We start from the raw sequence: 25,718 nt of genomic DNA, 5'->3' as shown, positions 1-25,718 counted from the left end.
GCATGACAGCTCCTATGACTCTGATCAGAGTTATGGTGGTAGGAAGTGACCAGAGGACAAATGACCTAGGGCCTGTGATGGCTTTGAGCACCAACAGCAAGCAGCTGTGAAAGGCTTGAAGATGTGGAGAATGTTGCTAGCTAAGCACCTACCTCAAAGGGAGCTAGGAAGATTAATTCAGTGCTTGAAACCAAGCTGAGGAAGTAATCCTCTAAGCGCTAACAAACACTAGGATTGCAGGCATCGGGAAGAGCTCTTGCTCCTCAGAGCTTCACAAACTTCCAGTGGATTTCTGTGGAAACTCAACTGATCTCCAATAGTGTTTTGCTCTGAATCTGCCTGACAGCACTTAACTTCAGATTGCAAAAGTTTCCCTTGATCTTTCAGCCAATGCTCGATGGTAGCCACGGCGGGACTGAGATCTGTGTTCAGCAGAAGACAAGGCCTTCACAAAATAAAGAGCTTGCATCCATACTTCAGACCTCATTCCTGGGGCAAGCAGCCCTCAATTTGTTGGAAAGTACCTTGGAGAAGAGGACCTAGTAATTGTATGCGATGGATATCTCTAGTTGCAAGGAAAGGGAAAGGATAGCAAAGTATTTAGGAAGGAGCAATAACTAATTTCAAATGGAATCCTGGCTGAGCCATTTCATACTGTTTAAAACTGTCAACTATAGCTCAAGTCTTCTTAAACCCTGTGCAACTAACAGATTTAAACTTTTCCCCATTTTTTTCTCATCCAGCTCAACCCCTCAAGGCCTTTTTAGAAGACACAGCTGTGCATGTGAGTGCCTACACCTGGACATCTGCCACAGAGGTGTTGTTGGCCACTTCTGTCCAGGACTGACAGTTTTGGAGGAAACCTATTAAAAACAAAAACCCCCCAAAATCTTCCCCTTGTATCCTAACTCACAGACCGCAATATTTTTGTTTTACCTGTGAAGCTACTGCTCATTTCAGGTACATCATCCTCTTCCTCATTCTCTGTATGCACTATGCCAGCATTTTGCATATCATTGTAAGACTTGGTTCGCTTTGGAGTCGACTGCTTGGAGCCAGACTGCAGGTTTTGCAAAGCATCGGTGGAAGTCACTTTCCCACTGAGGGGCTGGCTGGGAGGCTTGGGCGTTCCATAATAGTTACCTAGGCAATAGAAACACATTTGCATCTTTAAAAGGGAACAGTTTATAGCAGCAAGATTTCTTTTTTATTTTCTTTTCAGTTCCATTAAAAGCTCTGTCTCTCCCCACAAGTAAGTAAATACATAAACTAACACATGCCATTCCCGTTTTTGGGGGTGCATATTACATCTCTAGAGCAGACACGGAGATATTTCTTGCCTTTTAAGCTATTCCTGTTGAATCTAAAAGGAGAAGCAATGGTTGCATTGTTTTGGTGCACTGAGCGTACAAGGGCTAAAACAAAAGGCAGTCATGGTGAATAGCAAAACTTCATCTCGTTACATCTGAATTTCAATTAGTAGTCTTTTTACATGTGTGCACCCACACAATGCTGTGGCAGATCTGGAGTGAACCCTGCAGAAGATAAAAAATTCATGACTGCTATCACCCGGAGAAGTGATGAAAGGCTCGATGGCCTGCTTTAATACACAGGTTCTTTTAGGGTGGATGTTGCGTTTAAAAAGCAAGAACTATTCTCTCTCTAAAAGAAAACTTTGCCAAAGGAGAGAAAAGGAAAGGTACCACGTGGCACTGCTTTCTTCAGAGAGGAAACTCAGCAGTTGGGTCAACTTGGGTAGAAGTGAACAACCAGACCTTGAAGCAAAACTTGAAGGGACAAAGACGCACCCACAGTTACACAAACGCACAGCTCTTGGCAGCTGTCACCAGATGTGATGCAAACAGTGCAAAGTGCTTGGGATGCTTCACTGTTATTTTAAGTGACCACAGAAGAAATACAGAATAAGTGCGGGTTCATTGATGCCAGAACCTCTTGAGGTATTTCACTGTTCCTGTCTCACTTCACCTCAAACACCATAATAGTGCTTGACTTGCCCTGAAATGCTCCACAGGAACCTCAGGTCTGGAACCGGTTCCCGCAGCACTGGGCGTTATCGGACTCAGGCCTATTGCAAGGCGTATCTTTTACTTTTTATACAATGATCTGTGATATACAACACTTTTACATAAAACTCCCCAAATTTTACTTTTCAAGAATTATTATTCATTTTCATTTGCCACCTTCATATTCCCAGGGTGAACTTAAAAATTCTCCCTATATTCTCTGGCATGACAAAATGTAACGGATGCTCTCCCATAAAGCTTTGTATAAACACACGTGAGGGTGCATGCATACAGCTTTAACTGCGGCAGCAGCACAAAATTCTTCTTTAAAATATACATGTACATTTGATTACATTCTTTGTCTATCTCCATAGGCTATGCATAATCTGAAAGCCTTATTTTTCAATTTTTCAGTACATAATTATATTATATATTTAATATCCATGCCCAGAAAGTTTACATGCCCCTTTATTGCCCCTGTTACACTAGAGGGGAACCACACGCCACAGGCAGATTATGCAAAGGCACTTTAAAACCTAAAGAAGATTTTTTTGTCATTTATTTTTATACATACGCATGTGTTTTTTTGTTGCAGAAGTCAACAACATCATTCATACACTGAGATATGACACTGAGTTTGAAGTTAGCCAAGCAGCTCTGCACTGACCTGCCCCACCGCTGCACACAGTAGTTCCAGCCCACCCAACGCTTTTCATACTGCTCAGTCATCACACACTTCACATTCCAAACGACATATCCTTATTTCAGTTTGGAAGCACTAGGTGTTTATCTCAACTCCTGCTTAGCTGACCAAAATGCCTTTCCCACTGGGTCATCTAAGTCCCTTACAACCCTGAAGCTGTGGGGGTCGTCAGCTTTAGGGTAAGGCCACAGGGATCGTCCATATCGTAAGACTCACAGATCTCAACCTGCCACTCTGGAAGGTCTGCGGACACAACAGGAGCAAGGGAAACAAGGAATTGCCCTGGCTCAGGCTGGCAGAGTCCATTCGGGAAGATCACTTTGGAGACACATTGCGATCTTTGCCGCTCACTGCCTTTCAAGAGGAGAAAAAGTCTTTCTTACAGAGCTGAGGCTGGAGAAGTCGGATGAGCTCCCATCTCCACGCTTTTACAGCTGGAGTACGAGGACAGCAACACGTGCAGGTTTGTCTTAACAAGGTGTGTTGGAGCCTGTATACAACGTCGTGGATTCAGCTCCATAGAAGCAGCAACACTCTGCAACGCTTTCATCTTCTGTTCATCATTTCAGAATCTTAAATGTACATTGATGCATAATTTATAGGGAGAAGGAAATTACTTCTTCTGGAAAGAGCCACTAATGGGGATGGAGGCTCCTCAAGCAGGTTGCAGTCTCTGCTAGAGAAATTATTCTTATGCTCTATATACTGCAGCACTATTTTATACAAAAAGAGGAGGAATGGGGGAGAGAGAGTGCAGAGGGAAAATACAAAGGTAGGTGGGCAGAAAAAGGATAATCTACCCTGCTGCCATCCTATCCTTTTTGGCATTTCTCCCAAAGAATGCTGCTACATTGAGGGATTGGGGGTTTTTTGTTTGTTTTTCCAGACAAAATGTGTTTTCTAAAGATGTTAACTGCTAAGCAGAGAGATCCATGTGTGCGCCATATATGTGAGAACAGCTTTTATTTATAGCACTGCACATCACTATTTTGTGCTAAATTCATTTCAGGTCTATTGAAAACAGTTAAACCTTTTTGCGATGGATGCAACAAAGTGAATGAAGGGGATATATAGATGTTGCTAGTGGGGATTTTAATTTCTCCTGGACAAGAACACAGCACAGATGTTACCAGCCGTCCTCCAATTACAGAGAAATATATGATTATATCTTTAAGTTTTGTTCCTTTTAAGTTCATCTAGAAACAAGGAAAGCTGGAGCTCCTGACGGTTCACGGAGAGCTGCACCTCAGCAGGAAAACAGGCTTCTCCAAAATATTTCAGATTTGCTTACACTGAAATCATTAGTCACTTTTCAAACCAGCCATGGTTGGTGGCACTACTATTAGCGAATAATTATTTTCTGCCAACACGGTGTGCTGTCTTTAGAGGATCCCTACAAGTATATATGAACACACACAAAGAGAAAATATGAATTTGAAACTGAGCAGGGCTCTGCATGTGTGGGTTTTGTTTTGCAGAATATGGAAAATGCAGCCACTGGGGCTGAACTTTTCTTTTTCCTCCACAGGAGGCAGATTCAGCCTGAGTCAATATTCAGAAAAATCACAGCTCTTCCTTCAGATTCACACAAGGACACACAGGTTTGGGAAACAACCCAGCTCCTGATGAAAAACTGCAAACGAGAGCTCCAACCCAGGTTCCAGGTGACACGGACAATGAGAGAAAATGGCAATACTCTCTTTTCCTCATGTTGCTGGATGCAGTCAGACCTATTTCTCTTCTCTAAGCAGTTCTTTTTGAAGAAGTGGCACGTGGGGCTGGGCGTGGGGGCAGACACACCATTAGGAGGGACTGGCACTTAAAATTATCATTGAAACTCATGTTTAGTCCTAGAAATTAGAAAGAGAAAATATTTACTCTGTGACTCAGAAATCCAAACGTGCACCATAAACAACTGACAGTGAACAGCCCAGCAAGAGTTTTAAAACACTCAGACTCGACATTATTTGTTCAAATTAAATCTGTCAATGTTTATGAAAAAACATACATTTAAAAATATGCTTTAACAGTGTTTTGTGAGCCACTTGTAAGCCTAAAGAAGGGGCTAACTTCATAGCCAGTGTAATTTGTACTGAATATCCAATCAGCTCTAATTATTAACAGCATGTTACATGTGCATACACAAGCATCTGTCATCCCAGAGGATCCCAAAACATTTTCTAAAGTCAGCACAGTAGTTATGGCAGGACTCCCCGGGGTGCTGAGCTCCCCCAGCAGCTCAGGTGAGGCTCTCCAAAACTTCTGAGGACTGTGTCCCTAAACGTGGTATCTCAAAGCTAGAAAAGAGCAGCCTGTCTCTCAGGCAAAGGAGATTTCTTGATCGAGACAGCAGGAAAAAAATCTCCTTTTCTGTGGAAATGCCAGTTCTGAAGCAGCCAGAATGACAGAACCAGCACTTTCCCATGTCTGATTCCTATGGGAACCGGGCTTCTAAACTTCACCCTCTTCTCAATCACACTTGGATCCTGCCTACAGCAACTGAATTAATAGCTAATAACAATGCATTCACTCAGCAGATGCACATACCCTTAAGTGAACTCCTTGTCATCACCTCTCACTAACCCTGATTTTATTCAGTCCCTTGGTGCTTAAAACTTATTTAACCACAACCAAAGTTTGATGGCAGCTTTTGCAGCCAAAGCCAGGACTTAATCCATGCATTCTGAAACGCCACTCAGGAGAGTGCACAAAAATAACAAGAATAATGAAAAAACCCACAATAACTACTTGGAATGAATTGATTTCTTTTCATCTCCTTATCTCTAAGTGTCGGCAGCTTACACATTTTAGCATCATGCACAGTAATTAGACTTTGGTAACAGCTAATCACAACAATAAGATAAGTTCTCATCATCATAACACTTCTTCCTCTGCCAATTCAAGCAGTGATCCTAATCGATGAAAGCAATCCACAGCAGCTTCTACCCTGTCCTGCAGCTTATGAATTAAAGCAACGCTGTCAGCCAAGGGAACTTTCTTCTTAAGTTTTAGAAACCTAGTGGTAATGGAAACTTTGTCTGATATTTCAAAATAACAAAACATTCTTACTAAGTATTGCCCTGATTGGCAGTAAATTCACAGAGAACCTTAGGTTGTTTATGTGACCTGGAATTTGAAATGTAGTTCACAAAAATACACCAATTAGCTAGCCTTGTGTAAACAACTATGAATCTAATCCATAAAAACTTTTGTCAATGACCATTCAATTCAACTACAGTTGAAAGGACCCCATCCATCCAAAACGCTGTCTCTGGAATGGGTAGAAACGCAGAAGAACAGAGACTCTAAAAGAGTCTAAAGTGGAACGGGTATCAAAGTAGGCGTTTCACCTTGCAGAGAGGGAAGATGTGACCACAGAGGCTGTTGGGGTGGGGACAGGGTGGCAGAGTGACAGAAGGCGGGGGAGCTGTGTGCAAGGTCAAAGCACGAGCTTGGGCATTAATCCTAATGGTACAACATCAATTGAAAAATGTGGTCCCAAACTGTATATTTCAGTTACCTTAATCTGTAGGTGTTGGCTTTGCTGTAGCTATTCTCTTGTTCTGGGGAGGAGAATTTGTCTTTCTTTTCTGGTGTCAAGAGATTTAGGCCTGGGACTGGGAGTGCATTTGTCTCTCAGGAAAGGACAGAGCAGAGTTCTTGCAGTTCTGAATTTACTGGCGCCTACTGTGAGGCGTAATTTTGCAATTACAAAAAAACCCCAAGGAACTCAAAAGCCTCTGTGTAGCACAGAGGACCCCGCGTCCATGAGAAGTGCATCTGATCTTCAAAGCTACCACTCTGTGTTAACAAGGACTCCATTAACAGCTCATGTTTTAAAAAAGCAGTTCATAGTGTTGATGCAAATGGGTGTTTTGGGAAAGAGACTTGGAGATAAGCAGCAAAATTAAGCAGGGCCTTGACACGAAGACTTTAAATGTAATTATTAATGTAATTGTTTTCTTTTCTGAGATGCAGCCCTTCTTCTCTGCACTGTACCAGAACCAAAACAATTGACCCTTAATTTTAGCAGAAGAGCTTCTGCTCGTCTAATCCAGCAAGAGTGCTTGTGTCTGATTAGCACAGGATGAATTGGTTCCTGGGAGCCGAGCTCCTGCTACGGTGTTTTGTCTGTTCTCTTCCCAGATCACATTCTGCTACAGATTTCTACATTTAGATGACAGGTCTGGCTGCTGTCTGTGGGATTCACCTAGCTGCAACTGCACATTGATTAGCAATTGCCTTGAGGAAATTCAGAGTATCCAGGCAACCGGCAGGCGGCCGCAGACACAGCATCTGGATCGGAAGCAAAACATAGGCATGGAAAGAGATCTCAGAGACATTAACCTACAATATATGCAAATCCAATTTACTTTAAATAGTAGATTCTCTGTCAATTTTTGCAGATGTTAATGGTGAGGTTAATTGAAAGATCAGTCTGGGTTTCTTGCTAAATTAGTCAAAATGTTACAATTTGCACATTTCAATTTATGTCTGAAATTTAACATATACTCCAATTAGTGTCCTTACAGGCAATGACAGCATAGCAGAAAGTCACCTATGATCAGATAATTTATTCTGATTTTTCCCACATTGAGATATCGCTAGGTATTGCCACATGCTATTGTTAACACTCCTGTACAGCTGTGTCCAAGCACATTTTATACATGGAAAATTTCTAACAAGCCAAAACAAACCAAAGATACTTAAAGTAACACATAAGCAGTAAGATTTCGGTAGTATAGGGTGTGAGCTGGCTATGGAAGCCCAATGTGTTTCCTGAACTCAGTTATATTAGAGCAACTGTTACATCCACATGCAAATAGATTTAAAAAAGAATAAAATCATAGGCAACATAAACAAGCACGTGCTTGTGCATGGTATCTACAGAGAGCACAGGAGAAGCAGCTGGAACACACCCTACCTAGCATAAGGCTGTAGGAATCAAGAACATGTGACGTTAAGCCATAGCAATATGCAATTCTTCTTGCAAATACTGAAATATTTATATATCTACTCCCAGCATGAGGATTCACCCCATTAATACCTTGCCCCTCCGGAAGGCGCTGGCGTGTGTGTCGCAGCTCGCAGCGCAGGGTGAGCTCTGCAGCGGCAGGGAAATGCCAAGGTTTGCGGAGGCTGGGATGCCTCCTGGGGCAGAAGGGCTGCCCAGCTGCGAAGGAGCTGGGTATCACCAGCGATGATACCAATGTGTAGCCAATCCTAGAGACAGTCCCGAGAACATCCAGTACCAAGAAACGATGCTGAAATGTGCCAGGCTGCCATCTATCAACGGACTACTACGAACAGCCTTCAACACATCGGATTGCGGTTAGAAAGTAAATAAATCCTTACAATAACCTGAAATCTAACTTAGGAAAAACCCAGCCAACTTGCCATTTTTTGGTCCGAGGTGTTTGGGAACAACCTCTTCCCTCAAGGTTTGTGTTTTAGGATGCATCAAGAAACAGCGAAAAGCAGGACTGCTAATGAACAATTTCAGACAGAGCTGACACTGGAAAACTTCTTATTGGAAGTGCACCAAGAGAAGCCAATCAGGAATCCCAAAGGAAATTCAAAGCCACTCTGAAACCCTATCAGATGTTTGAATATTGGCTTTTAGAGAAAGATTTACTCCGCTACCACTTTAGCTGTTTGTAGAATGAAGCATTATCATCAGATGACACTTCAGTATAGCAGCACTCACACTTAACACTCATAGTCATGCACCTACACAAGAACTTCTTTTTGTTGTGTTACTAGTGGTTTAAAAAATAATAATAATAAAAAAAGCAAAGTACAACAGCAAAAGATAGAAGAGAAATCTTTCTGCAATGCACAGATGTTAATAAGTGGCTATTCGACAAGGATACATTGTAACGGTGGTAAAGGAGCCATTATGATTTATTGAGTCAATCTGTAGTATGGAGACATTAATAAGCGGATCTTATCTTATTAAGCGGAACATGTTGTTCCGCTGCATGGGCATCCCCCAGCATCTGCCACCCTTACTCGCCCAACCTTCCTGACATGTTTTGCATGCCACAGACACAGCTCTCACTTCAAGGTTATACCAAGTTGGCGAGACCCACAGGCTGCGAAGACACCAGAAAGAAAGAAGAAAAATCCAGCCATTTTGCTAAAGCAGCTGAGGGAGTGGGGCTGCTGCACAGAAACCCAAGGAGAGCCAGCACATCAGATAAATTAGGCTAAAGGCATCTTGATTTGAAGCATGTTGCTGAATACACCTCTCTACTTCAGCTGAAATTCTAACTGCACTATTAAGGTAATTTATTACACTCATTAAGTACCACAATCAGAGACCCTGTCTACAGTAGCTAGTTTTATACACTTTAAAAATGTTAGCAAGTCACCCCATTACATCTTAGTCATGAGACTAATGCAGATTACTTATTACTTCTCTTGGCAATCACATAACACTTGTCCTGAGAATGAAAGATGATGCCTTGACAATAATACGCTATAATGTAATAACCCTTCACATGTTATAAAGTGCAGCACTTTTTCTTTTGAGGATCACTAAGTGCCGGGCAGGCATTCATTAATACAGCCGCGCCGGGCCCCGGCGACACAGCCATCCCCATGCAAAATTCAGCCACCATGTTAATGTGCACACGCGTGCTGGAGTGCATGGCGGATAACTTCTTAAACCAGGTAATAGACAGCCCCACTAGAGGGGATGCAACACTGGACCACCAGTATCATTGGACTGGTCACCAACGCAAGTGAGCTAATTGATGATGTCAACGTTGGAGGCAGCCTGGGCTGCAGTGATCATGCACTGGTGGAGTTTGCAATCCTGAGGGATACGGGTCAGGCAAAGAGTAAAATCAGGACATTGAATTTTAGGAAAGCAAACTTCCAGCTCTTCAAGGAATTAGTCAATAGGACCCCCTGGGAAACTGCCCTCAGGGGCAAAGGAGCAGAACGGAGCTGGCAGATCTTTAAGGACCCGTTCCATGGACCACAAGAGCTCTCGATCCCTACGTGTAAGAAATCAGGAAAGGAGGAAAAGAGACTGGCATGGCTCAGTTGAGACCTGCTGGTCAAACTAAAGGGCAAGAAAGAGATGCACAGGCAGTGGAAGCAGGCACAGGTATCCTGGAAAGATACAGGAACACTGCCCAGTTGTGTAGAGATGGCGTCAGGAAGGCCAAGGCACAGCTGGAGCTGAACTTGGCAACGGACACAATGAATAGTAAGAAGGGCTTCTACAGGTTCATCAGCCAGAAAAGGAAGGTCAAAGAAAGCATACCCTCCCTGATGAGCAAGACTGACAAACTGCTAATAACAGATGAGGAGAAAGCCGAGGTACTCAACAACTTCTTTGCCTCAGTCTTCACTGGCAACCTCTCCTCCCACAGTTCTCGAGTGGAAGAAGCACAAGGCAGGGACTGGGGGAGAAAAGTCCGTCCCACTGTAAGAGAAGATGAGGTTTGTGACAGAACCTCATGTTCCTCATGACAGAGGAACAAACAGAGATCTATGGGACCTGATGAGATGCATCGCAGAGTCCTGAGGAACTGGCTGATGCAGTTGCCAAGCCACCCTCCATGATATTTGAAAAGTTACGGCAGTCAGGTGAAGTCTTCAGCCAACTGTACTTTGCATTGGGGGTATCACACCTGGCCTGAATATCTTTGCATTCTGCATACTCAATCTTTTGTTCCTGCTTGAATTTTCACCAGCTTTGCCCCTGTGCTCTGGGCACCTGGAGTCCCACTGAGATACTGGCCAGCAGGTTGAGGGAAGCAATTCTGCCCCTCTGCTCTGCTCTGGTGAGACCCCACCTGGAGTCCTGCGTCCAGCTCTGGAGTCCCCAACATAAGAAGGGCAAAGACCTGTTGGAACAGGTCCAGAGGAGGGCCATGAACATGATCAGAGGGCTGGAGCATCTCTCCTATGAGGACAGGCTGAGAGAGTTGGGGTTGTTCAGCCTGGAGAAGAGAAGGCTCCAGGGAGAGCTTCTTGGGGCCTTTCAATTCTTAAAGGGGACCTACAAGAAAGACGGGGACAAACAGTTTAGCAGGGCCTGCTGTGATAGGACAAGGAGTAATGGCTTTAAATTAAAAGAGGGAAGATTTAGACTAGTTATAAAGAAGAAAGCTTTTAACTGAGGGTGGTGAAACACTGGTCCAGGTTGCCCAGAGAGGTGGGAGATGCCTCACCCCTGGAAACATTCAAGGTCAGGTTGGACAGGGCTCTGAGCAACCTGATCTAGTTGAAGATGTTTCTGCTCATGGCAGGGGAGGTTGGACTAGATAGCCTCTAAAGGTCCCTTCCAACCCAAACTATTCTATGATTCCATGATTCTAATGTCCCCGTGCGCCTCTGCACAGTGCCCATCTCCACTGCTGCATTCAGCACAGCCCTCTGAAATACCATTGCTTCCACTCTCTCCTTCCTACTTGCAATAGGAGATAACTGCAGGTACAGGATATCTGCTGAAATATTAATGAATAGAGAAGTAAGTGTTGTTTTAATATTCTCCAGGCCAATAACCTGAAGTATAAAGCAGTTACCTGGTTTGATTTCTATGATTTGCCCAGGGCCATTTAGCAGCTGGAGAAGAAATGAGAATAAAATCTAGAAGTTGTGGTTCTGCTCAAAACAGCCCTCCCTTGGGGTCCCTGTGAGAGCCCACAATTCAAATGCAGAAGTAATTGCTAAATAATTAGTAACCTACACAATTACTTCCATGCATCCATCAGTATTTTATGCCCTGAAGGATCAGTCAATAAATGCCTGAGATTATAATTATGATGGTTTCCTATCCACCAGAAGGACTAGCTAATGCACAGACTAAAAAGATTTTTCCTTCCTAATGAGTATTGTCAATGGGAATTACTAACTGGCTTGAGCGTGTCGCGTGCAGCTTTACCAGCATGCACGTGTTGCAAAACCCACCAGTACTGGTGAAAACATCACAGCTTTGGGCAGGTCTTCAAGGACTTCAGCTCCGGATCCTGAATTCACGTGGCCAACATGTAGCTTTCATTAGGGGGAAAAAGAAGTTTCTAGGCTTTGTGGTTAAAAAGTAGCATGTTAAAACGGGAACTGAAAACCCCAGGAATTAAGGCTTTCAAACATCCCCTCCCACCCGATCACAATTTTTGGAGCATTTTGGGTGCAGAACACACCAGGGAGGTGACAGGTGACCAGAAAAACAGCTGCCATGCCTGCTCTGCAGTCACTGGGATGTGAATCACAAACTGCCCGGAGGAACCTATTTGCAGCACACCAGAAGAAATAACAATGACATTACGCAGCCCAGTAGGTAGGCAACACCTTTTTTGTCCTATTCAGCTTGAGGTTTCTCTCTTTGCAATTAGAGCACTTTCAAAACCTGATACACTCTCCTGCTCTTTTATGGTTTCCAACTGTTCTCTTCTGCTTGTTCTTTATTGTTTCCAAATCAATAGTATCCTTATCAGCAAAGTCCTCTGTATTATCCTTCTTCTGATGGCTCCCCGTTTTCTAATCTTTCTCCCCAGAAGTTCTCTTCAGTAACTGTTACCAAACAAAGGTTTTTTCCCGATTGTGCCACTATCTGCGTGGCTTTATGCCTTCAAAAGGCAAACAAATGTCACCCAGTAATGCCAAAACTTTATCTTGATTGATCGGGTCAGACTTTCTCTCTAGCTGCTGAAATACAGCACAGAAACAAAGCGCATACATCCATCCCCCCCATCACCACATGCAGACTCTTAGAAATTTAGGGCCAGAAGGGACCTTGGGACCACCCTGACCCCAAACCACCATCTTGCTTGAGCCACATGAGCTTGTGGCTGCCAGGCCCATGAAAACTTCCCCATTCATCATCACTACTCTCCATTTCATAGCATTCCCCTTCCTTCATCTCTAAATCACCGAATTACATTGTAACCAAAAGCAACCCTATCTTTGCAATTGTTTGATTCCGACCCAGTAAAATAGGTAGCATTATTAGTAATAAAAGCCATGCATTAAAGGTATTGTTTTATTGTTCTCCAGAGAGAAATAGAAGATTATTCCCTTTTGTTGGGAATTCCATCACTCTGTTTTGGATTAAGCCATCACTGGCAGGGTCAAAAATACAATCAACTTCATTATGGTGGTACATTTAAAAAAGAAAAAAAAGAGGCAGCAAAATGTAGCACATAAAATGATAATTAAAGTAATCTAAAACTATAAAGCTGAGCAGTAACAAAGACTTGGACATTAGAAGTCTAACTAACTGTGATCTATTTTTTTTTGGCAGGTTTGTTTTTTTTTTTTTTTACAAAATTGCTGGTGATTGCAGCGTTGGGTCTGAATCATACCATCTTTCAAGATCTAATCAAGATCAACACTGTCTTGATCAATACAGTTGTAAAATAAGATTTCCCAAAAAAGTACAATAAAGCCATTAAAGAAATCTCGGAAGGCAGCAAAATCATTTCTTGACGCTGTAAGTGAGAAATGAACTTTATTTATTTCACATTACAATCAAATAGTAATGTGTCTTGAAGCATATGTGCACACATGCATCATCATTATTTGCTTTATTCTTATTGATTTTTCCTTCCATGGGCCAGCTCTCCAGAACCACTATACACCAGCATCACTGATGTCAACGTGGAAAGAGGCTTCTCAGCACTTCTGACAAATTATTCCTTTAAAGTTCAGACCCTTCTATCGCTCACAGAAATGAAATACGCATTAGATTTATGAGAAACCAACCTCATCTTCAGCAACTCAAAAGAGCAACCCACGAAATCTAAACAGTTTAGCTGCTGCTGCTGCATATAATCACATCAGCAATGAAACGACCAGGTTATAACTGTCCCAGATGTGTACAGCATTTCCTGAAAACTAATTCCCAGCAAGTCCCAGGAGCCAGCTTACAGACAGTTACCCATTTTGTCTTTCCAAGTGGAAAGGTCACCAGAACAAATACGATCAGGAAGTAATGGTGAGGCAGTTCAGCTGATCTATTTCGAGCACCATGACAAAGAAAACTAATTTAGTGTTATAATTAGAAACATGGAGAGGAAAAAGCTCATTTTGGAGAAGTGCTGCTGCTGGAACGTTAGGATTGGTGCTGATGGAGCTAATCAGCTCAGAGAGGTGGAAGAGTGAAACCAAATTATACAATTTAGCATCTTCATGCAAACCGGATTTGACACTGCAATTGTCTACAGTTGGGAATAAGTGCAAGGTTTAAAGGTGACCTTAACCAGAGAGTTTTTAAAGAAGTAGACTAAACAAATAGTGTTTCAGGACTTTTTTTTTAGAGCTTGAAAACCAAAATCACGTGTCACAATCTCTTTTGTTCATATTCGATGACTACTTTTCAAAGACTATCAGCTATTTGTGTGTAGTTCACATTTTTAAACGTATTTCATGTTTCTTATTAACAGCTGCAAGAATAAGGCTTTTTCAACTTCTCATAATTATGACAAGACCCATTTAACTTCTTGCAAATGGAAATATGATATGAATGAGCTGAAGTGCAACAGAAGGACTTTCAAACCTGTAATGTATTTCATTTCATTGCCTTCTCAAGAGGTATGTTTGAATGTGCTCAGGGGCCAAGACCCCACCCCAAAAGGAGTTTTCAATTTAAAAGAGATAGAGATTGCAGGTTTAGTTACACAAATCCTACTGTGTACCTAAATATGACCAATTTGCCTTGCATTTTCTCGAAGTCAAAGCTATCTTTTTCCTGCTCTCACCCTAGTGACATTGCAGTGCCCTTTGGCAGTCTCAGTGCTGTTGTTTGTAAAGCCATGCTGTAAAAAGGATCAACACAATGACCCAAGTTAGAAATAATTATCCAAGAATAAAGAAAAAAAAAAAGGGCAAAAGCAGTGCACCATGTAGCTGCATAGTGCGACACAATTGGGTGATGAAGGATGTGTACTTAGGGAAGATGAAGGGGAAGAGAGACAGCAGGAGGGAAGAAAAAGTGAAATGGGCTATAGCAGATCCACAGAAAAGATGCATTTTCATCCACTACTAAGTTGTCTTCCCTCAGTATTTCTTTACTGGATTTCATATTGGATTTTCCTGGCCTACTGATGTTAATCTTTTGAGGTGGTTAACTTGAGGAAAAAGACAAAAGCACACAATATTGTAATTCCCTCTCTCAGGGTGCACAGAGAAAAGGGAAGTCGAGCACTAGGATGGAAAGTGAGGTCCTAACTCAGGCTGGTTAACACGAGTGAGGGTGTTGAAAGTCTACTGTCCTACCACAGTTACTTGAAGTGCTTTTTCACTGCCCGTGGCTCCATACCTTCGTAAGTTCCTACTTCCAGAAGAGTCCCACTTCTCTCCAACTCCAGAAACTCCTCCACAGTCAGAAAGTTATAGTCCACACCAGGCACTTCTCCTTCTCTTGGAGGGCGGGTTGTGCCTGAAAGGAAAAATTAGCACGTTAATATGTTTGTTGTCTTAGCAAGAATTAAAAGGGACAATAAAAAACCATCACAAAGATCCAACAGTATCTGTAAAATACAATTCTGTGAGCTACACAGAGAGCAGTGTCAAGAGTTCAGTCGGAAGTTAAGAGCCCACATAAAAACAAGCCAAGACACAGATCACGGGTTCAGCTGGCAGTACCAGTTGTTCCACCCAACGACAATGTTTCTGATATTCCCAGAAAGACTCTCTGGCAAAAACACCTCTCATACCACATGCAGAAACACAGCTGGAAGAGTTTGGCATCTGGGAATATGCCAGCAATCACCTTCCTGCCATTAGAACAGTCTCTCGTACTTCAGCTTCACTAAAATTGCAATCGGTATTCTCAGATAAGGCAACTTCTTTCTAGCTTCCATTATTGCTGTATCACTTTATCTCGCAAAAAATTCTTTCACATCATAAAGATCTTTTCTTCCTTATTTGTTCTTCATATTTTATCTCTATTTATGCTATTTTCTTAATTCAACATTAAAAAGGACCATGAGACAGTTTTGATGCACTGTTCACACATGCTCGCTAAAGAGACAACCTGCAAAAAAGAGTTTCACCCAGAAGCTCATTCCAGTTCAAGAAATACTTTTTCTTTTGAGTAATAATTCACACTGAATCTCGCTCTAGCACTCGACAATTTAAACACTACCCATGGAGAACGGGGCTCTGATGACTGCTACTCTGCCAGCTCTGAAACTCTTCTGCCTTCCGACCAATTTACAGCCCTTTGAAGCATGGTGTAAGGTGAGTCATTTCATGACTTTTTGCTAAGATGGCTTGGGCCACTGCATTTAGGTCACTGAGCACCGCCTAATTGATTAGGATTAATTTCTGTTCAATAACCTTTATTTTCCATGACTCCGGAGGCTACGAGGTGGCTGGATTCTGTACATCTGAGATTAAATATAAACGACAGATTTGCAAATAGTACAGAAAACTGAACTTTAGAAGAAAGAGCAGCATTAGAGAGTTGGAGGTGTCCGAGTGCCGTGGCCACAACCAATCTGCTGGCTTGGGAATAACTTTGAGCCGTGGAAACCATACCTGACATTTAATGAACCATGATTTCTCACCTCTGTGCGACTCTTCCGGCCCCTGGGCAGTGCCTTCCCAGTGCATACAAATTCTTCAACCCTCTATAAAAGGACTGAAGAAAGTATAAAGAAGCAGGCTTCTGGAAACTAGTTGGGAAGATTCCAGCTCTCAGAAGTTGAAAGAGCATAAATTCACCATGCCTGCATCTGGCAAATGTTTTCCTCAAGTGCCAGGGAAGCGGAAAGTCTGCTTATGCCTATTCATCTGAGAGACTGTTCAAGAGGTCAGTCTTGACAGAGTGACACCCTTGAAAGACTATCACCAGGATTAATATCCTTGATAGACATCCACTTCCTCTCACATCCCCCGTTTCTTGTTTCAAAATAGAAACTCTCTCTCTTTTTGTATTATTTACCATCAGCCTTCAGATAGTCTATAAATTCCTGTGCTTTTTCTATCGTTCCTTCTCTTGGAGCTGTGTGAATGGGTGAAGGCAGGAGGAGGAAAAGCAAAAATAGGGATGGAAATGGTGATGGATATCTTCACCCTACTAGCAGAATTATTCTTTCCTATTTGTATTCTTTGTATTCTTAAATCCTTACAGTAAGACTACAATGATTTTTACCGAGTAGTTTGTAACAGGAGAGATGTCTTTCACAGATTTAGACCAGAGAAATCCTGGAACCGGACCATATGCCCCTTTCTGTCCGAGTCCCCGCATTTCCATCTAAAGGCAGGCAGGGAGGCTGAGTGGGCAATGCCCACACACGTCCCTCCCTGCTACGCAAGGAGCGTGCACACAGCCAGCAGCTGGGATGAAGGGTCACAGCCCAGATGCAACATCTCCTCCCTCAGCACAGACACTGCTGTAGATGTTCAGGCTGTGAGGACCTGGAGTACTGTGTCCAGTTCTGGGCTCCCTGGTTCAAGAAGGACAGGGAACTCCTGGAGAGGGTGCAGCAAAGGGCTACGAAGATGATGAGGGGACTGGAACACCTCTCTCACGAAGAAAGGCTGAGGGACTTGGGTCTCTTCAGTCTGGAAAAAAGAAGATTGAGGGGGGATCTTATCAATGCTTGTAAATACTGAAAGGGTGGGTGTCAGGAGGATGGGGCCAGGCTCTTTTCAGTGGTGCCCAGCGACAGGACAAGAGGTAACGGGCACAAATTTGAGCACAGGAAGTTCCACCTAAACATGTGGAGGAGCTTCTTTACTTTGAGGGTGGCAGAGCACTGGCACAGGCTGCCCAGAGAGGTGGTGGAGTCTCCAACTCTGGAGACATTCAAAACCCGCCTGGACGCGTTCCTGTGCCACCTGCTCTGGGTGACCCTGCTCTGGCAGGGGGTTGGACTAGGTGATCTCCAGAGGTCCCTTCCAACCCTACGATTCTGTGATTCTGTGACCTTCACCGGAGCATCGTAGCTGTTGATCATTGCCAGGCTGCCCTAAACCAGGTCAGTGACAGGGAAGGAAGAAGAATTAAAAGCCTCAGCAATAAGTACGACCAAGGCAGCGCTGTAGCTGTCCCATGCCTGGAGCACAATGAAAGTGAGAATTAGACTCTGTAGTGCTCCTCATCCAATGCATCAGTCAAATGTCACCCCGAGCCATGCGGCATGCAAGCCACATGACAAAGATCGGGACATACTTTTTCCCAGCAACTGACAACACACATTTGTGAGACACAAAGATCAGGGAACTTCAGAATTCATTTTACTTTATCTTTTAAAGCCCCTTCTTCTTTTCTTTATCTGTATCTTCCCACAGAGAGTATTTATTAATCATTTTTTTTCCTTCTGAATTTTTATAGCGGTGAAATTGCAGTCAGCGGTTTACTGGTGCTGGCTGCCTATTTGACATGACAATTATATCTCTGCCATAATTCCTCTGAGCCATTTTAATGGATCTATTTGTTTCATCTCAGTGTTCTTAATTTCCTGAATATGTTCAAGTCGAAAAATCGCAGATGTGCTTGCTATCAGCGCGATTGCCTGCAACACACGCTGAATGCATTAGAAACGCCAAGTCGCCGCGTAAAAGAAACACATTACATCACAGAGATAACATTTGTCACCTCGCGTTGGTCTCCAGCAACAAACAGAGGGAAAATAAAAACTACACTGGTTAGGATATCTTATCTGGGCGAAGGCAAAAAACCCAACAACTTTCCATGTTGCTGTCTCAAGCAAAGATTGCTTGCAGATGCTTGGGCTGTTATCCCGCTTCACATCTGAGCAAGTGTTACTGACTGCAATTCAGAAAGGCAGGGGGAAGGGAAAACCCGCCTCCGTTTTTCTTGTAGCAGAATGACAGGCTGCCGGCTGGACACACGCCTGGCAGATGGCATTTCAAAGAGTTTTCATGAACCATCTGGGATGTGTACAATGATTACAAACCACACTTACAACAAAGCCAGAAGGGTTGCTTCACAAGGGGGATGGGGGGAGAGGGCGGGCGGAAAGAAAGGGTGAAAGAAAAGAAAACCAAGAGGCACGTAAGCAAACTCGATGGCTTTTCTCAGGAACAGGACGCTAAGAATAATGGGCACCTTCCCCCCCCCAGCCCTTCCACAGGCTGAAGCAACTGCTCAACTACTGTGCTGCACGTGTGTGCACAGCCCAACACCGTCGCAGGATACAAGCTGCCTTTGGAGCCTTCTGCTGATAAACTCCAAATTGTAATTTGTCTACCACCATTAATGTGACTTAACTATGTACAAAGCACAGTGTGCGAGTTCTTCCCTCCCCCTTTAAACTGCATTTCAGCATCTTTACCGCAGGATGGTCATCACTGAAGGAGAGGGCTATGGAGACGACTGTACATTTTATCAGAGCTAACAGCAGATCAGACCACTGATAGAATTAGTTGCGCCCAGTGAGTGATGTAGACGGCCCAAACAGGAGTTAAGATACTCCATAGAAAAGGTGAGCCAATCATATTTAAATACGTTAACCTGCCTGCCATGTTTGCACTGAAATATTAAGTGGCATCAAATCTTATTGCCATTAGGTAGCAATTTAGCTAATTAATTTGAGCTATGTCCCACTGTGTGACGAGCTCAGAATTGCTAATGCTACAATGAGAAGGAACTGGAGGAGCAACTGAATGGTTACTGACTCCTGCACATTTAATGGTTCATAAACTTTCACTCTTATTTGGCTAGAATGTCCCACAACATATAAAACTAGTTAGAGACATTAAATTCACAGGGGAATTGCTCAGATCTTCTGCAAGCACGGCAGACTTAAAAAATAAAAAATAAGGCTACTGGTTAGCATTGCAGCTTTTACCTTCTCTCTTGGTTTGGGGAGGTAAAACTGCATAAAAGGTGTACATTGAGGTGGTCGATGCCCCATCTCCGGAAACATTCAAAGTCAGGCTGGACGGGGCTCTGAGCAACCTGATCTAGTTGAAGGCGTTGCTGCTCATTGTAGGAGGGGTTGGACTAGATGACCTTTAAAGGTCCCTTCCAACCCGAACTAGCCTATAATTCTATGATAACATGGGTGGCTCAGATGCCAGGTGAAATATTTGCCCAGCTGTTGGTTTACTTATCACACCCAAGCTAGCTGCGTCCTAGTTTATTCATGCACCACTAAATGCCACAGAAGAGGGATCTCATCATGGGCTGGAGACCCCACCTGAGAAATTGTTTATAGACACAAGCGAGTTTGCACATGCAGAGCCCAATGCTGTACTTAAGCTAACTAAATTAAAGCTCGTCATCCATGCCTAGAATAACTGGACTGTGGCTCAGACATACTGATGACTATCAAATATTATTCTGAATAATTTAAGTGTCCATTTAGAAGACAAATAGCAGCTACTGTTGTGTTGCCTATCATCCATGCTGACAACTACCCAACATGAGCCTCAATTATAGTATGACCAGATTGTTAATATGTGATCCAGGGCTGTTTAGCTCCGTATCAATCTTACCAGGGCCTCATGTTAAGCTGTTAATAGCCACTGATGCCCTGCTGCTAAATTAATCAGAATCTTTGCTTATTGTAATCTAAAAATAAGACTTCAAAGGGGCCGTAGTCACTTCAATTACTTTCTTGTTAAAACAAAAACAGTTCTTGAGCAGTAATTCTGTTAACTATGTACCAAAACAGCCCCTAGCAAGTCATTTAGAAGTTTACTTCTGAAGTGCAGAACACCTATAATGCCCATTTGCAAAGCAATGATTTCTGCAAACTCCTTATCCGATTACACTGGCTGGCAATGACAATTTAGTGAGCCACCAAAATATCGCTGAACAAACCATAAATCATTTGCTTCTCATATCCACTGACCAGCTTCCTCTTAAAATGACAGATAATGTGGGAGTTGTACACTCAGAGCGATAATGTAGTTGCTACAACCATATTTTATACAAACTCAAGTCACTGATGGTTACCACAGGTGAATGGAACTGTAGTAAATAAGGTTTTAAAGTGAAGTGTAGAGGGATGCTACTGACTCCTGAAGCTGCAGCACCAAGCGCTGTTGTGGGGGTTTGCTAAGAGGCTGTTTGCAGGCAGGTTAGAAGGAAGGATGCTGTTCTTGCCGTTGCTCTTGAAGACTGATATTTTTCTTCGTTCAGCAAGAAGGGACGGCTCTCATCACCTACACTGAAAAAATCTTCAGGTGCTAAGGAAGAAACATATTAAGGAAAACAGCCCCTCTTCCCTCTGCACAGTGTTTAGAGGTCACCTTCCCCAACGTCACAGGATAATGTGGAGAGCCTGCCTCGGCGCTCCTGCAGCTGTCACCAATGGTGCCAGATAACTGGAAGGCGGGACAAACTCCACAGACAGCTAATGGCAAGCGGAGAAGGGAAAACACAGAGACAACCCGGTCTGTCTCCTGAAGAGGCCACCTGATTACCAGCCATGCTTAAGGCAGAACTTATCTGCAGCACAGTATCAGAAATAGCCTTATCTACATTAACAAAAAATAAAACGTAACCTATCTGTAAGAAAACATTGTACGCAGAAGTACTTCAGCTTATTGACTTCTGGCATTATCCAAACTAAGACTACTGATGGGTTTTCTTCAACAGCAGTAGAAGGAATTGTATTTGGACACTGTTATGCTATCCATTATACACATGTGTGACCCCACTTACCTATGGTAAGGCGTAAGGGTAATTTATCGTATTAACTACATGAAAATACAGAAGTTTCAGAGACCTAGTCTGTTACAAACCAAACATGTTTGACTTATAAATACAATTTTTTCCTAAAACTTGGATCTCAGGAAGCTCATTCCGGGATTTTAAGTGTTGTCTGTCCCTTCTCTAGCCAGTGACGTGATACGTATAACCCACAAGAACGTGACAAGCATTCAGAGTGTCTCGGTGGCGGAGCAGAAATTCAGTCCAAAGGAGAATGCGGTCTGTCGCTAGAAATTACTTCACAGCTCTGTTAATGATGCACGCGCAGGAACAGATGCTGATTGACTCTTCCTGGCCACACAGACAACTGCAGTACTCAAAGCAAAATTCCTGTCACTGTGGTCAGCAGGAATGACTGATTAAACCCAGAAAACAGCTGACCAAGACAAACCTGTCTTTCTACAGACACATTTCAGAGAGAAATGCATTTCGTCGCTGTGGTCTAAAGTAATTTTTCTTCTACAGGGGGAGATGGAAGGGATTGTATAAAGAGCTTGGTATCTCCTTCTGTTCCCACCAGCCTTTCCAGCAACACTTAGTGTCCAAAGCTGGATCCCACAGCAGCGGCTTGTGAGGTTCCCCTCTTGCTGTAAGGACTGTGCTGGCCACGCACACAAGCAATGGCAGGTTGATCCTCGGTGCACGTAAAAGCCGCTCTCCCTCCTTCTGGGGCACTGTGTTCAGTCGCATCCCTTGGGTGCCCTCTCTCAAAGCTGTACTGACTGCCCGGAGCCTCCCTGGAGGAACGATTCAGCCAAGCCGCACAGCAACAGCTCAGAGTTTGTACAGACCCTCCAGGCAGCAAGTTATTTTTGTCCCTTTTAAATCTATTTTTGGTATTTCTGTGGCCTTCACTGCCACCAAATAAGAACATTGATAATCTTCAACACATTTATCCTTATAGCGTTTTGAGGTAGAGAAAGTGGGTTTGTTTCTGTTTTATAGCACAAGATCAGCAATATCCAGGCTCTCGAAGGACTCTAGGAGCCTAATTCTAGAGAAATCAATGGGATTTAGGAAACCCTACAGATCAGGATCAGGGCCTAACAGATTAAAAGGGACAAAAATAACTTGCTGCTGTGCTGGGGCTTTGCAAGCCCGTTTGTATGCGTTGTGAAACACCACACCATGGCTACACAAAGCCAATTCAGCATGAGGGGGTTCACTCTCGACTCTAATATCAATTTAAAAGAAACCGATAATTACCTGATGACTAGAAGCAAGGCTACAAAACCTGCCACACTCCCCAAGAAAGCCACTTAAAAAAGCCCTGTTTAAGAATCTATGCCAAATTTTGAATATTTGGCATACAGCAGCACCTCTCTGACCTGGGAAAGCAGGTCAGAGATGGTACTACTGCAGTGTGGTAGCTGCCAGTGCAGTTACAACCTCTTTGTGTGTCCTGCAGAGAATTCACTTCCTTTCTCCTAAGGAAAAACAAGTATTCTGGCATTGAATAAAACATAAATAATACATTTCTTGGGTTTGCAATAGCAGCAGCTTGCCTTCTGGATCTCTCTCTTTGAGTGATTGCTGTTACCTCACCAGACACCTGCAGCCAAATCCCTCTCATTTCCCACGAGGTGGGACACCCACCAAGAAGATTAAACTTCATGAACTAATGAGTTTGCCATTAATCCTGTGTTCATGGAGTCCAACAGCATGACATCCACTAATTTAAACTGTGAACTACTGAAGAAAAAGCAAACTATGTACCCTCCTCGGCGAGAAGACCTGAGCCGTAACTATGCACAATTTTATTCTTTCTAATATATGGATTAGTGTAATAAAGTGTAATTTTAAAAATCAATAAAGCTGTAGTAATGAGATTGCACTGTAATGTTCTGCTTTTAAATATTGGCACAGAAATGAATGAAAATTGCCATTTGTGTAAATGTGTATGTGACTTATGGGAAGTGAAATTAGCTGAAAGTAAATTAACCGGGTGATTATATATTTGCGTTTATATTCAGGTTCTCTTGTATGTACATTTTCAGAAGTCTAGATAATGCTACAACCATGACACACACCTTTACTTCAAAAGGATCACGTTTCTTCTATGTAAAAATTGTCAAGTAGAAATTTTGTCTGTCTTGGAAAAGACTACAGCTGAAGATGGTAAATTAAATACATACACTGGATAATTACCGAGCACCCTTATTAGCTGGTTATTTTTAAACCCGTAGATCATTCACTCCAGACTTTCTCAATTCAAGCCCAACCTGATTCCTTGCCGCGTTTGCTCAGAGCAGCTATGGAAATGCACAACGTGGATTAAAAGGACTCTTCCATACGAATGTACGCATCTGTATTAAATACAACAGGCCAAAGGTGTGGGGGAGTAAGTGCTTAAAATGTACTTTGAAATAAGTCACAGGAGACCCAGGATGTCAGGTCGCTCCCACGCAAACAGCACTTTTAAACAAATACCTCATTGTCTTATTTATACTTTCACAAGGAAGTAGTTCACCTGGAGGTACAACCTCTCTTGCATTTTTCAGCTTTTTCCATGGTTATTTCCAAAGCTATCCGATTTCTGCAAGTTGCCTAAGGGAAGGTGTACCCCAGTCTGAGAGTTTCCCAAGTCAAGGGCTAGCATCAAGCCAAGCTCTGAGCTGGTGAGCGGAGGCTCTGAGCTGCTGAGAAACACAACCCCCACCAGCTCCCTCTCACGTTTGGCTGAGTGGTTGAGCTTATGACAGTGCAGTATGAAAAACCGGTTTCCATTAACTATTGGATCTTGACAAGGCTTGGTACAAGTCTTGAGTAGGTCATATTTGAGTAGAATTATCGAACAGGTAAGAAAAAAACTACCCTTCAAATTTTTGCTTAATGTTACAGAGAAAAGACTGGGAGGAGAGAGCTTTGGGAAAGCTGGGGGACACCGCACTGGGACTGGGCGTACTGCAAACTCTTGCAAGATGAATCACCAAGTCACAAAGCAGAGAGAGACACAAAACCATGCAACTCAGATAAGCAGAGTTCACTGTCTTTCCAGGGATAATTACGGGTTTTGTAAACACTGCACAATCCTTTTCACCCGCCATGAAGTGCTGGAGGAATCTCTCAATTTAGTGGAAGATACGCAGTAGATTCTTGAAGGAGAAACAGTGAACAAGAACACAATGGCCAGTTTTACTTTGGAGTTTTAAATGGAAAAAAAAAACCCAAAACACAACAAAAAACCCCCAAAACACAAAAACAACCCAAAATATGTTTGGACAATATATGTGACTATTGAAACCAAAGGAAAAATAAGAAAAACACATCAAAAACTACTGTTAGCCATAACTTTGTAAACCTGTCTCACAGTGAGATTAGCGGTAGACGTTCCAGGGGCAAGGCTGCCTGTTTGTTCCCTACAACAGCACTGCTACACAAGCTGCCACAATTATTGGAAGGAAAAAACTTATCTCTTTTCTTCAAAACTCAGATACAAAAACATTTTAATCTCCCCGAAACAAGGTGTCCTATTTTCTATTCCACTTCAAGGCTTCAGAGGTGTCCTATGAACAGATATTGTAATTAAGCACATAATAAATGGAGTATCCAACCCAGACTGAACACCTGCAGTATTTCAATTCAGTTTCTATTCAAAAACAATGTTTGCTTTTGACACCTGCATACCTATGTGCTTAGAGATCCATGAAAAGATACTCTGCACTTTAAAGCCATAGTAATAAATAGGAGATTATTTGATGTCCAACAGCTCAGCTGCTTCAACCAAGATCGCTTACCTCCCTTGCTGTATTTCTTCCAGGGCTGTTTGTACTGCCAAGATAAGTACAAAACAATGTGGGTCCTCCCTGGTTGGGTGTGATATAAAACTCTTTCCGATGACTTTAATTGCCCTTCTAGCAGACCTTTAATTTGCAGTTAAAAGTCTTAATAAAACACCTCACCTAACGGCGTGTGCCTAAAACTAGATCAGTTCATTAGTCTAATCTCTGTAAAATTCCACCATAGAAAGGAAGAGTCATATAAAACGTACACATTTCTCTCTGAGGCATTTCCTGAAATTTGTTTCAGTGACCACATCCAGCGCACTGAAAAGAGACATTCAAAGAGAGAGGTTTTCTCCTTTTTTTTTTTTTTTTTTATAAAACAGAACACTACACTTCTACAGGACATCAATAAAGTTATTTAAACCAGTCTTTTTCTCTGAACAATGTACACTGGAGATGGTATACTTTCTCCCCTAGCCCAGAGCCGCAAAAGGCTATAAAACTAATGGACTTCCAACTGCGATAACCTCATCACACTCTTAGAAAGCCATGAGCCTCCTGTGGCTCTGCAATTTTTGGCTCTGCCCACTCACCAGCCCTTGGTTCAGATGGCT

The 25,718-nt window shown here is 42.8% G+C and overlaps 1 protein-coding gene across 22 annotated transcripts in view; it reads right to left on the bottom strand.

Moving 5' to 3' along the window:
• MAGI1 (membrane associated guanylate kinase, WW and PDZ domain containing 1) overlaps positions 1-25,718 on the bottom strand; it is a 363,811-nt gene that overhangs the window by 77,771 nt on the left and 260,322 nt on the right. For all 22 annotated transcript variants that reach the window (XM_063348501.1, XM_063348503.1, XM_063348508.1 and 19 more), the window contains 2 exons: positions 15,005-15,124; positions 937-1,143 (listed from right to left, as the gene is read on the bottom strand). In XM_063348501.1, the coding sequence (XP_063204571.1) occupies positions 937-1,143; positions 15,005-15,124 (327 nt within the window). The remainder of the gene's footprint in view (positions 1-936; positions 1,144-15,004; positions 15,125-25,718) is intronic.

The sequence above is a fragment of the Chroicocephalus ridibundus genome, chromosome 10 (genome assembly GCF_963924245.1).
Source record: "Chroicocephalus ridibundus chromosome 10, bChrRid1.1, whole genome shotgun sequence".
NCBI lineage: Eukaryota > Metazoa > Chordata > Aves > Charadriiformes > Laridae > Chroicocephalus > Chroicocephalus ridibundus.
This window is presented reverse-complemented; position numbering and strand designations above follow the sequence as displayed.